Source organism: Fundulus heteroclitus, chromosome 2 (assembly GCF_011125445.2).
Source record: "Fundulus heteroclitus isolate FHET01 chromosome 2, MU-UCD_Fhet_4.1, whole genome shotgun sequence".
NCBI lineage: Eukaryota > Metazoa > Chordata > Actinopteri > Cyprinodontiformes > Fundulidae > Fundulus > Fundulus heteroclitus.
Window position 1 is genome coordinate 38,581,190 of NC_046362.1, and position 14,398 is coordinate 38,595,587.

General features: G+C 42.0%; 1 protein-coding gene across 1 annotated transcript in view; it reads right to left on the reverse strand.

The window, feature by feature from the left end:
* Positions 1-14,398, reverse strand: part of cdh13 (cadherin 13, H-cadherin (heart)) — a 432,538-nt gene that overhangs the window by 7,689 nt on the left and 410,451 nt on the right. The window contains exon 14 of the mRNA XM_036126911.1: positions 10,730-10,948. Coding sequence (XP_035982804.1) covers positions 10,730-10,948 — 219 coding nt within the window. The remainder of the gene's footprint in view (positions 1-10,729; positions 10,949-14,398) is intronic.

Genomic DNA, 14,398 nt, shown 5'->3' on the forward strand with positions numbered 1-14,398 from the left:
TCTACTCATTGTGCCAGAAACTTGATGCATTTACTGAACTGTTTGGTTGAATTAGCAGAACAGGAAATCTACATGGTGTTTAGGTTCTCCCAATAGTTCTTGCTGTTATCTGGGTCTTTGCAGCAGGAACCAGAGGACAATGAGGTCCAGATGTTATAGAAAGAGGCTGAAAGAAGCCTTCTTGGTCCAAAGAGCAAAGCCATCAGTGACCAGAGGAGGAGGATGGAGCTTCAGCTCCTCAGAGTTTACAGCTCGGTCCTCCATCACGTTCCAGAGAGATTACATCAGCATCTCGTCATGGTTCAGGAGACCAAGTCCTCCACTCACACCAAGCAGCAGCTTCTAACCACCAGGACAGAGATGGTGGCTCACTGGTTCTGACCTGGACTGGTTCTAGGAGGATGGACCTCCATGTCCTTAGAAACAGCAGCGCTCCACCTGCAGGTAGATCAGAACCTCCAGAACTGACAGAGACTCCTGGACAGGTGAGGAAACGTCTTCAGGAGAACTGAGAGAAAGTCCTGCTGCCTCTGATTTAAGCCTGATTGGCTTTCATGTTCCTGAATCAGGCAGCAGAAGCAAATAGAAACAGGAAGAAAAGGGATGTTTGATGATGCATTCACATGCAGCCATGGAAAAAAGGCTTTTACTCACTCACCCAGTGTTTACAGTCACTTAAAGCGAGAAGGAAACGTTTTCTCTGAACACAGAAACAGCTGAAATGTTTCAATTATCTTCACACTTTCACTCTTCTAGCAGCACTTTAACACTCTGAAGGTTTTCTTTGTGTTTCTCAGCCTCTCCTGTTTGAATTCAAGTTCTCCCAGGGTTCCTAAACCAGCATAAGTCTGCTCTCACCTCTGGCTGGTCCTGATGGGAAACGTTCAAACTAACAATGGTCCAAAATCCACAATGTTAACTTCACAATGGATGATGCAAAACTGCAACAAGGCTGCGGTATTTATTCATTTCTACTCCCCTCTGACCGTCTCTGCACCTTCAGACGTCTTTCTCCTCAGGAAACCAAAGGAAAGAACATTTGAATCCAAAGGAACATTTCTTTTGCTGTATTCTCTCCTTAAACCCTATTTTTTTGGTCTTTGCCGTGCATTATTTTTAGACTTGTTATTTGAGATTTGCTATGCAGTGTGTTGTGCATGTGTTGTGGGAATGAGGGTGAGCGCCTGCACAGCCCTTTGCATCATTAGCACCTTGCCCCCTCAGAATAAACAGATAGCGACAGGAAGCTGATGACAGCAGCACTGCAGCAGGTGGCCTGCGTGTGAACTGTCAGGCAGCATAACGTCGGTAGGACATGGCGAGATTTATTATGCCATTATATGTGGGAAATGTTAGCAACAGTAGCCTGGCGTAGCACCTGAAGTACGAACAACTGTGAGAACTGTGCTGTGAACTGTGCTGCTCCAATAAATGTCTGCAAGATTAAGCCTGACAGAACGCTCCACGCTGGAGCAGTGATTAAAAACTTGTTTGGTGCGTCGCGCTATTAATAGTTTAGAATAACTAGAATTAGAAGAATTATTTTAACTAGCGTAAAATGGTGCTGCTGTCGGCAGTCAGATACTTTTCAACCACTGCGTCTTTAAAACCAGACCGACTATTTGCATCTGAGTCCATTTTATTGGTTTGTTTTGGATTTTATGTGCCAGATTATCTGTAAAGAGGAAGGAAAATAAAAGATGGATTTCAAAATGTTTTAGAACAAAATTTAGTGTTGGGCAGTTAGATAAGTGTTCAGCCATAATCCTGCATAACATCCACAGACAACTCTGAAAGCGTTGCCAGGTCTGCTTATTATGAGCAACTTTCAGCTTGTTGTTTTCTAAAGTTTCTGGAAAATCTCGTGAGTCACAGGTTGAAGTTCTTTAGGCTTGTTTTTGAGGGTGAAGTTGCTTTTTTTGGGCTTGGCCCGCCGAGTTGACCCGACAAACCCAAGCCCACTCGTTCCAGACCCCAAACTGACAGGAAACAAGAAAAAAATAAAATCTAACAAAGAATGGGAGAACAGAGAGCGGACTGAAAGGCTGGACCACGGATGGAAGACGTTCTAACGGCTTTTTACGTTCACCATGCCGATTTAATTCAGCGTTCGTTTACCGAGAAGCACACAAATTTACATTTCTCTTCCATGAGGCTAACGGACATAGCTTTCTAGGTTTCACTGCCCCAAAAACAAAGAAATAAGCTAAAAATGCCTTTTTTTATTTAAATTTAAATGAGAAGTTATTCAAATAATTGTAGTTATTCAGATTTGTTATGGTAAAGGTGTTTAGCATAATTTTGCTGTTGCTTATATATAATAGCATAATAAATACGTACATTGATATTGTTCATAAGTGGCCTCTGTAAATCTGTGGTGAGCTGCCATTTGGACTTATTTTCCTAGAGCTGGTACTGGTGCTGATTTTTCACTTTATTCAGGTTAGTCAGCAGCTTTCTTTAGTTAAATAGAATTATCACTTGAAAACCTCCCTTCTTTGTCTCATATTAAACTTTGATCTGAAGAATTAAACAGAGAAAAAACAAAAAACAAAAACAAAATACAACTGATAGAAAACAGTTTTCAGAGCGGGTATTTGTGAAATGTGCAGAACTGAAGGTCAAATATTTCTGGTCAGAACCTAAAAGCACCTAAACCTGATGGTGACATAATTATTCTACACTTAGGAGAAGCATCTTTTTAAGTCTTTGCGATAAACTCAAGTGTGGAAACACACAGTAACGTTTTATCTGAGGAGGATCTCCTAACATCTGTTTCCAAAGATCACAGGAGGCAGAAACACGACTCGCGTCCTGCACATCCTTCCGGCTTACGCTCTCCCCACTGAAAGCTGTGAAGAAGTCATATTTTTACAAGAGTAAATAAGCCCAAAACCTTCTTGCTCTCCTCTAACTGGGAGGGATTAGTGCGGAGCTGGAGAAGGAAAATGAAAGTGGCTGTCAGAGCAGAGCAAAGGAAATGGAAAATCCTGGGAGGACGGGGAAAATGAAGGCATCTGGATTGGATATTACTTGTTGTGTTTAATGGTAAATTCTCTGCACCAGACATCTATTTTACTTTTCCTCTTTCCAGAAACACAAAGAAACACTGAGATTGTCCTCGGCGCTTTAATTTGGACCCAATCTGCAGCGGAACGCCGTCATCCTGAGAACTCAGACATTTGGAGCCTGAGGACTTTGTAGAAGTGAATGAAATCTGAGTTTGCGCTCTGCAGACTGAAGCGGAGTTGTGTTCTGCGTTCTGATCTGCGTGGCAGCAGCGGTTGATGTTGGGCTGTGACAGAGACGTCTGAATGGGAACGCCGGGAACACGGCGTCCATGTGCGCCAGCTCACCGCCGCTGGCTGCAGATGCTGGAGGAACCGTGGAGGAACACGCTCATACCGGCAGAACTGTGGTAGGGGGCAGTGTGGTCCTCTGCATGGCTTTTCTACCCGGCAGCAGCTTTACTGCATAAACCCGTCATTTATCAACAGCCTGTGGAAACAACCACAGCGCTGGTAAAAAGTATTCACCCCCGTTCACATTTATCTTCCATTTCTGAAATGTTTCTGACACGTTTTTACAGAAGACTCACATAAATAAGTCCATGTTTGTCTCCTCAGTCCACAGGATTTTCTCCCAGAAGTCTCATTAAACTGTTTTTAGTAAATGTGAGACGGGCCGAACCTCTGATGGCTATTTTTGCCCAGTGTCTCTGTGACCTCTGACCTTAGCTGAGGCAGGGAGGCCTGCAGAGCTACAGATGTTGTTCTGGGTTGTTTGGGACCTCCTGGATGAGCTTTTGGAGTAATTCTGGTGGTTTGGCCTTGCTGGGAAGGTTCCTCTGGGTGTGGAGAACCATACACGGTTTTTCTCTGTTGTTGAATTTTGCCGGACCGGGTCACGATGCGCCGCTTTCTGAAATCGTTCGGTCCACTTCATGATGCCAGACAGGTTTAAGTTAACCATTGATTCTACGAGTCTGGTGCTAATCAGGGCTGGATGTGGTCAGGGAAACTCAGGTCAGCTCCCCAATCTACGTTAATTAGGATTTTAATGGGCGTGATAACTTTTTAACGTGCTGTGGATAGCAGTTTTCAGTTAACAGATGAAGTCCTCATTTACAAAATTAACAGCTTTTTGTATTTTCTTGCTCTAATTTTAGAATTTGTTTGATGATCTGAAACATTTAACCATGTCAGAAATACAAGGAATTCTGTAAGAGGAATCGTCCGTTTTTACATCAACAGCTCTCTGGTGAACATCCCACACTGGAAATAACGTTATTTTTAGTTTAAACCGCGTGTTTGTGTGCATATTCCCCTAAATGCACAGCGTCAGTCCCACATTGGCTGGAGTCTGAGGGACGTTAGTGAGAATCAGTGGCACAATAATCTCAAAAGAATGTCTCACAATGGAGAGGATTATAAGCAGACCCCTGTGAGACCTTGAGATTTATCTGCCAATCCTGAAAGAGCTAACAAAGCTCCCCGGAGCATTAGGAGACACAGTACATGGCCGCACTCTGCACACACACACACACACTCTCCTTTTTCGCTTTTTTTCCCTTATTGTACAGGTTACATAAATTTTTTAAGGCTTTGAAAAGCAATCCCAGAGGAATGTCTTCCTGGCTTGGAGGCAGGAGAGAGAGGCAGCTGCAGATGAGGTCTGGTTTCTGGCAGAGCTGCAGAGATAAGAGCTGCTCAGGGAGTCGCTGGAACAGGCGTGGAGGTTTTGGATGAGAGGCGTGATCCACTGATGCTGCTGAGGACGGCGATACAGTTAGTTTTCACAGCCCACACGTCATTTCCACTGGCTGCAGTTTTACAACAAGCACAAATAGAAGCTAAGCAACTAATAAAAACATGGAGCCGATCTTAAATGCTCTCTTTTCCTATTGACTTTATTTGTGATCTTTATTTTAGAGAAACTCTAAACGTGTTACTTTTTCTTTCCTGCTTCAGGAGAAGAAAGAGTTTTGGCCATTTTTTTTGGCTCAAAATCTTTCCTAGGGTGAACTATATATGGTTCAAATCATTTTTGTATGGTAAAGCTGTGCAGCGTGACGTTTGCACATGTTTTTCCATCAGCCCCCATAAGAATAACAATAAGAAGAACACTGCATGAAAAGTGTAAATTTGCCATGACGTAAGGAATGTGCAGCTAAATTAAAGGGCTCTGTGATAGTCCCTTATTCAACTGTCATATTTAGCATTTTTTTTCATCGTTTTAATTGCCTGGCACTTGAAAGCTGTAACAATTCCCTAAATATGAGTTTAAATCACAATGACTCGTTTATAAATCCAGAACATTTGATTAAGAAAAGCAGGCTGGTTGAAACAAAGCCATAAATCTGGTGAGAGGACACACTGAGTCACATTTTCATTAGGAGGGGGTCTAATGATAGATGCATTCAGAGTGGAAACCTTTGGTACCGGCCTCTCCGCTCAGGAACCACGGTGTCCAGAATATTTATGAGCCTAAAGCTGCGTTTCCTCCTGCAGCTTCAGGACCATCGTAGGATGGGTAGCAGGGGTAGAGCAGCCTCCACTGGACAGTCAGAAGTCAACGGGGATTACTGCCTCTCTGATGAAGTTAATGACTTTAATCTATGTCGTCTGGATGTAAATGTATGACTGCTGTAAGAGAAAAACTGAAGTTCTCATCCAGCTGCCTGCAGCATTCAAAACGATTTGTTCTTTACTGTATATAATGCACCATATAGCACTATAATAAATAAATACTGTATATAATGCGCCATATAGCACTATAATAAATAAATACTGTATATAATGCACCTTATAGCACTATAATAAATAAATACTGTATATAATGCACCATATAGCACTATAATAAATAAATAGGTCTAAAGCCAGAAGCTTTAAATCTGGACACCAGAACAGATCATCCTGTATAAAACACAAACCCGGCTTGACCAAGCCAAACTCTGAAGGCTAAATTTGTGATAAAAAGGCTGTTTGTTGGTAAAGCATCTACTGTTTCTGAGGTGAAAGCGATCTGCAGGACTGCTTAGCGCCCCCTGCTGGCCTGGAGCCACCAAGAGAAACTGAATTCTGAAGAAACATGGAAAAATTCACCAGATCATGAATTTAAAATAAAATAAAGATATTGAATAATTTCCGTTGATTGTATCTGAGCTTCTAAAACCTTTTTCTGTGGTTTACTTTTGCTTCTTCTCCAAGATACTTTTTATGTGGAAACCTGTTGACAACACATCATTTGCATTACTGTGATAATTAAATCATGTAAATTAAAATGTTGCAATTTATCTGGCCTGATATGAACTAAATTATGTAAATGAGTGATTGAATGGTCTCATTCTGTCATTTGACTGAAATAACTGTTGGCTCTCCAGTGAAATAGCAAACAAGCATAAAAGGAGCCGAGCCGTGCATCTGACTCTCCGGTCGGACGCCAGAGGAAGTTTCAGTCAGTGTTTGGCCAACAAGCCGAACGGTTTTAGATCCAGTTTGCATTAAATGATTTAGTTCAGCAGGTGGAGATGTTGAAAATGTCTTAGTTGATTTTCTTTTGTCCAAACTTCATAGTCTTACATACAATGTGTTAAAGCTGCTTTGATTGATGCGCTCAGATGTTTAATTAATAAACGATGAGCAGACCTTTTCTTTTAATCAGGAAAGTGTCTGTGTTAGCTGCGACTCTTCAGCGTCCGACCGTCGGTAATCTGTCTCTGCTCTGCAGCCGCTCCGCGTCATTCCTCAGGTTCTGCGGCCTTTGACGGGTTGAACGGCGCTGCTTTTATGGGCTTGATCTCCAAACAGGAAGCCTAACCAGTGGGTATCAGTTAGCATGGAGACAGACCCAGGTGAGCAGTGAACCGGCGCCGTGAAGCTAAAAATCCCAAACTGGACCTGAAGGTACCGCGATAAGAACCCGGTCCTGCTTCACAGCACAGGCTGCGGCTCAGATAGAGAAAATTCTCTGTTCACCGTGATAGCTGGGCTTTATTTCAAGATTTCTCTGAGGACCACTCATTTTGAGCTTTAGTTATTAAGAGGCTGTCATGTTGTATCCTAGTTGAATAAAGAAAAAAGCTCTTTTTTAAGCTAGCCTAGTAACGGTACGCCTGTTTATAACGGAGGACAGAAACTAAAATGCGCGATGAGCACGCCGCACACACTCAGATACAGAAAGCACAGAGTTCAATCTTCACACCTTTGTTGTGTCGTTTCTCTAACCAATCCTTTCCCTCTGGCTCTTTTCATTTTTCTTCGCCTTATTTCTCTGCTGCAGGGTCAGAGTTCAGCCGGGAGATAAGGGAATTGAAAGAGAATCCTCTCTTACTCTCTGTCAGACTATCTGACTGCACAGCGCACTGATCAGTCCCCTCCATCTGTCCCCCGGCAGAGGTCTCTGAGATGAGCCTGAGCAGGAGTCGTGTCTCCTGGTGCCTGCTGTCCGTGCGTGTGTGTGAAGATACGTCCTGTGTCCGAACGGCAAGCGGTAACAGTAACATCCCCAGCAGACACACACACACTGACTGCACCTTTATTCCTGACGTCCTGTAATCTTCAGCCTCCAGCTCCGCCAGCACCGCCGCAGCGGTCCAGTCAGAACGGATGCATTCATTCATTCATGGCTGCAGGACGGTGAAGCTGGTATCTGGTTAACAAACGCCACTTTGGACCGAGGAATGCCGTCAACATGCAGAGCAACAAACAGCTGTGAAGAAGATCCTCCTAATGTCTGCCCATCATAATGCTTCCCAGCGCTGCCTCTGCCATGGAAACCGCACATTATAACGTGCTTCTTAGAAGAAAAGAAGCTCACCTGCTGCTGCAGCTGCATCTTTACCTTAAAACTTTTTGAATGCTGACGCATCATTATCTGACGCTCAGTGAATCAGTGACTGATGAGCCAACAGGCTGTAGAACTTATGCAACGCTCAGCTTTGCAGATCCATTTGAATCTTTGCATTCAGTGAATCAGGACGTAGATTTTTCCTGTATGTACAAAAGCCGTTTGGACCAAGGTGAGCAAAAGGTGGAGAGTACAAATAAAGGTGGATTGATGGGTCTAACTTATAGAAGCTGTGATTCACAGGGAAAGAAATAATATAAAGAAGCAGAGTTTCTGCCTGCAGACGCTGTTTTGTTGAGAGCAGAGTTTGGATGTTTCCTTCATAGAGAAAAATCCAATGAGCTAATATTACAGGGAGGAAAGCGTAAAGGAGCCGAGCAGACCAAATATGCTGGTGGAAGCAATCAAAGGGAAAATGAGAAAAAGATTTTAAGAGCAAGAGAACAATGAAAAAAGAAGAGAAAGGAATGAAGAAACATGGCTGAAATCGGTCTGATGGTTTCAAGTCAATACATTTCAGTCTGACACCAATTAGCCGAACAAAGACAAAGTCATTTGAACTACATCATCTTTTAAGGCTGAATTGAAATATGTTCTTTGGCTGTGACGCCCCCATCTCCACCCCCCACCCATTCACTGTCACTGTTCCTCTCGCTGCTCCACGCCTCCGGCATAAACTACACAGAACACGTCTAGACAGGAGAAAAGAAACCGGGGGTCTTAAAGTTGAAAAATGAATTTTCCTCTCACCAAACACTTGTTGTGCGTAGAGGAGGATGAATTATTCATGCCGTTGCCCGGCCTAAATGAGATATTTGGAATAAGTGCAAGGTTGACTTCTGAAGGTGCGCCGTGGATATTTTATAACAAGCAGAAATACACATGAATAGTTTTTGACCAAATCCTCAGAAGGATTGAATGCCAACAGCAAAAGGTCACTTATGTGTTTAGTGAAAATGATGGTTTTTCTACAGTTTCCCTTATGTGTGTTTTTATAACATATCTGGATAGTTGGATATTTCATATTTAGTCACATCAATCCTGCAACTTCATGTTAATAAATAAATAAAAATATACTAAAAAAGCTTTTTATGGTAAAGAATTAATTAGGAGATTCCAACATTTACTCCCACCTAAAATAACCCAAATTCTGCAGGTCACCATCACTCAGCAGTTTAATCGTTTTAAACCTCAGACATCTGGTTTGGCGCTCCTGAAATTAGAGCGACCATCAGGGTGAGATTCAGAGATCTGTCTCAGGGCTTCAGGGAGAGGACTGACACGTCTTCTTGGTCTGCTGAGCAACACGATCTCTGAAGAGTCCATAAGGAAAATAGTTTGCAGGTGGAAGACATTCAAAACAACTGGCATGTCCAGGTCTGACCCTCCGAGCAAGTTCTCCCTGAAACCAGACAGCAAGATGCTAAAAGAAGTCTCCAAACACCCTAAAATAGGGCTGGACGATAATTCAATAACAATATATATCGATGATAGCAAATGAAAAGGGTCATTATAAAGTTCAATAGAATAACAGTTTTCTTTCCTTTTGTATTCTAGCCAATCATGTAGGTTAATATCACAGTCATTACGTCCTCCCAACCAATCACAACGCAGACCCAGGAACGCTCTGTCACTAAGCCCCGCCCCCTTCCAAAAGTTCAGAGAGCATGCGTTCTTTTTTAAAAACTTGCTGTTTTGGTAAAAAGTTTGTTAAATAAACGTTTGAGTTTGAATTCAATGTTTGTGTTTTCAAATCTAAAAATAGATCACTAAGCAACAGCATAAAAGGGCCAGCGCTGCACTTAAAATATATGATTTAAATATTTTCATAATTATTAATATCAATCAATCTGATTTCTATTTTATTGATAGGCTTTTTTTTTTAATTGGAAAGAGTCGGGGTAAGTTTAGCTTTTATGACAGGTCCATGTAGTTTAAAGATGCCACAACATCACTGTATAAACCATTTCATGTAGCTGATATTCCTGCATATAAGAATAAGAATTCCTTTATTGTCCCCAGTGGAGAGGTCCGGATGTGACAGTAGCAAACACACAATTATTAGCAAAGAAAGAGGAGAAAAGAACAAACCAGTCTAATCTAAAATTGACTCAAAACAAAGACCAAGAGTAGAAGATAAAAAAGTAAATACCAGAGTGAATAAATATTTCACCGCGGAAAAAGACGTTTTTAACAGTAGAAAAGACTCCAGCCTATTTCCATAACACACAATAACACCACATACAACATGACAGCGCATCAGCCTCCCAGGGTAGCTGCTGTGTCTGATTTGACCGTTTTTGAGCAAAGAGACAAAGCTGGTCCTTGGGTTTTCAGTTTAGACGTAAACACGGCCTCATCAGTGCACAACAGACCATAATACACCCCCAAAAACCTCAGAAAAATCTAATTTATTGTCATGGCCCCTTTCATTAGTAAACAAAAATTATTTTTACTCCTTTACATGTAAATAAGTACTTGTAGCTATCGCTTTCCTCTCCACACAGATTGAACATCAATAAGTGAAGATCTCCTTTACAACAGCTGAGTATTAAGTCAATTCAATAAAATTTTATTTATATAGCACCATGACACATGTCATCTCAAGGCTCTTTCCAAAGTCAGACTCCAGTCAGATCCTCCAGGTTGGTCAGAAAGTTTCCTCTCTAAGGAAACCCAGCAGGTTGCATGAAGTCTCGACCAGCAGCTTTCACTGACCTAATTTATCACATCATTGTATGTCAACAATCGGCAACAATTCAAGTTTCGAAGCGTTATTTATCACAGAAGCTTAAATCTGGAGCTATAATGCAAACTGAGCAGCGGGTAACTCTGAAATCATCTCGCTGTAGCTGGCTGGGTGCAGTTTGTGGGTACTTACAGAGGAGGACGAGCAGGAGTGTTGCAAGCAGCACAACAAGGCTAGTGCGGTGGGAGTGGGCTGAGCTGCAGTATCTCTTGGTCTTTGTACAGATGCACACCTGAACTTTCACTTCTGTGCTGTTGGACAAAGGGGGCACTCCTGAGTCAGTGATGAGCAGCGGCAGCTGGTAGTTGGCTTTCTTCAGACTGTGCAGAAGCATGATCTGGGAGTGCGTGGCTGCAGGAAACAGAAGAAAGGATAATTAGTTCTTCGGATGGTAATTGCCTGCTTGTGTTGCTCATCTGCTTTTGGAAAGCAGGACTCAGCGTGTGTGTGTGTGTGTGTGTGTGTGTGTGTGTGTGTGTGTCAGTCAGTCTGAAGTAACTGCAAGGTTAGACTTTCCTTTACGCTCAGTGACAAAAACTGGTGGCACTTAAGTTGCATAAGATGGTTACATTCTGTTGCATCATGCTTTAAACGGCTTTACAGTTGTGACAGAAAACACTGGAGCCAGTTTGCTTCACGCTGTAATGAGACAGAGTACACAAAGCTGCACAGGGCAGAGGGCCCCTTACTTCTCACATCTTATTCAATTAGCAAAAATACATCATGCAGCAGCACGAGCAACACCAAAAAGTTTGTGTTTTCTGAAAAAAGCAACAAAAGAAAATAGATTTTGGGATTTCATCAAAACGCTGAACTCTGCAGAGGCAACAACTGAACGGTGACAGCTGGGAGCCACAGCAGTCCTCTGCTAAAATCTAACAGATCTTATTTCAGACTGGATCAGTCACATACTGCACCTGTGAAATATTCAGCAGCAGCTTCTTGGCATAAATTCAGCTTTGGTCAGCAGCAATATCTTCTTTCATTTGGGGTTTTAATGATTTTAGAGTTGATAAAATATTAAAATCAACCCAGAAACAGTGATGAATGTGAAGATGTGACAACTGTCAGAGACACTGCACACATTTTAAAAATGTGCAAACGCTTTAAACTAAAACCAGGATTTCTTTCTATCAGGAGAGTCCAGAAGATGAACCTGTTACTTTAGAGTAGACCACAGAGACACAAAGCTGCAGGGACAGAGTCCTATAGGCTCATGCATTCACCAGTTTGGTATAAAATATCCTTATCAGCAGCGTCAGAGTGTTGGTTCCACTTTTCTGCCCTGACCCATCGTCATGTGCTCCAGCAGAACCCTGAATCAGCAGCAGATGAACTCAGGGGGAGTTGGTCCGGTACTCGTCGTTTTACATCATCCTGTTCCTTGACCCATCCTTTTGACTTCAACTCAAATAACTTGAACATTAATTTTTTGCTGGTAACTATTTCTCCACTTTGTAGCTTCTCAGAGACGTTTGTGGTGAATTCAGCTTCAACATTATGACTTAATTTGAGTTAAAAAATGTGTGAATTCTGAGCCGGTGTCTCACCAAAAGTTATTGCAGTTGCTTATTTTGACTTATTTTCCCAGGTCTGCCTAAAAAGTGGATCAGAACCCTGCAGCTGATCCAGAACCTGCTGCCCGCATCCTCACTAAGACTAAGAACGTAGAGAACATGGACCCGGTTCTGAAGTCCTCACTAAGACTAAGAACGTAGAGAACATGGACCCGGTTCTGAAGTCCTTCCATGGCTCCCTGGATCTCAGAGAATAGACTTTAAAATCCTTCTGTTAGTCTATAAATCCTTGAATTAGCACCTAAATCCATCACAGACTTGTTATCAGGGCATCAACCCTCCAGACCACTCAGGTCTTCTGGCTCCAGCCTGCTCTCCAGAACCAGAACCAGAACCAGAACCAGACATGGAGAAGCAGCATTTAGTTCCTATGCTCCACTAATCTGGAACAAACTCCCAGAAAACTGGAAAAGTTCTGAAAGCCTGAGTTACTTTAAATCAAGATTAATAACATTAATTTATTTTCTATTGTTCTGCACTACAGATAAACCTGCCTCGCCACAGAACCCATCAGAACCGTCAGAACCGTTCTCCCGTAAGACACCGGGCGCAGACCATGCTCATACGCTGTTAAAGGAAAGTTTGGATCACATTATCTGTAGAAATTCTTTGGGATCAGGATGACTCTCAGAACTGTAGTTCTTTGGTGAAAAAGCTTTATTTAACTTTTAAGCAGGTAAACTTTAGCGTGGAGAGTCGCAGCCTTGTTGGCAGATTTGCTTTTGGAGGCTGAAAACTGCAGAAAACTATTTAAGCTGCGGATGATTGTCCACACATGTGGGAGTGTAGCTCGTTAGGCGAAGCAGCTCCTGTGATACAGATAGAAGTCGTTCCATTTGCTTCCCTTCTTCCAGGACTTTTAACCCTTGGGCATGTAACTTAAATTTTTTCTGTCTGTGCTGCCAGGCAGACGCTGGGCAACAGTTTGGTGAACTTATCGTACTTTTTGTGCCCGCTGGTGAGAATAAAATAATGCATTTTCATTTTGAGCTTAATTGGTTCTAAAGGTCATGTCTTATCTGCTTGCCTGACGTGCTACAATCCATTTTCTTCTTTTCTGTCAACACGAAACACATGAATCATTGGCATAATTACTGCAGTAATTTAAGTTTAAAACAAAGGGCTCATTTCATTCATCAGCCTCCGGTAGACTGGACTGTCTGGGGAGACAGTAAATGATTTGGTGTTGGTCTGACTTGCTCCACAGCGCTGCTTCCCCAGATGCTGAGAACAAAAGACGACGCATCGTTTCAGGGATCCGGACCAGCGCAGCCCTGATTAACACGGGAGAAGAAGAGGTTTAGCGCCTCTCAGATACACATTTAGACAAATCATAGGAAGTTAGAATCAAACCAGCAACCTTCTAAATGGATTACTACAACACTACTCTAAATATTCTAATATGTTGGAGTCATTTTTGTAAATTGTTCAATATTATTCCTGGACATTCCATAAAAACATGAGCCTGAAGTTGGTGAATTTTATAAGTGAACTACTTTTAGTTCTAGTCTGATCGGGTCTCTTGGCAGTTCCTGACAACTTTATGTATAAACTTCAAACACACATAGCATGCAGACCTAGTCCATCACACCATTTATTATACAGAAATATAAATGAAGGCCTCTTCTTGTGTGGATTTAATGGATTCCATAGTGGATTTAGTCATTAAGCTAAACGAGTCAGGGCAAGGGGCAGCGCAGCCAATCAGAAACAAGAACCTAAAGCTTTGCCATGAACGCCAAAATCTGGTTATTGTGTTTCAGGCAGGCAGACAAAAACTGTAGTTAAGTAAGAGTAGCACTAGTTAAAAAGTAGCCAATCAGGAAATTACGCAAGAGTAAATCAGTATGTGGTATGAAGGCGACTCAAGTACTGAGTAATCATAACATCTGATTTAATATTTAAAGGTGATGCAGTCTGACAGACAAAAATAGAAAGTGCAAATTCTGGCATTTTAAAGACTAAATGAAACAAATATGTAAAAAAATGCATTTAAACAGGATAAACACTCTTCAGATGTTTTTCAACATAACACTAATGACACTGATAACTACAGCAGTTAATGCATAAATATGTTAGAACAATGCAAAGTACCTGCAGTAACAATATCTGCTGTTTGCTGCATGTTTTCCTGACGTCCAGATGACTCAATGAGCTCAGCAGACATAAAATCACATTAAACAAACAAGTCTGGCTTTACCAAACTGTGGTAAACTGTGGTCTC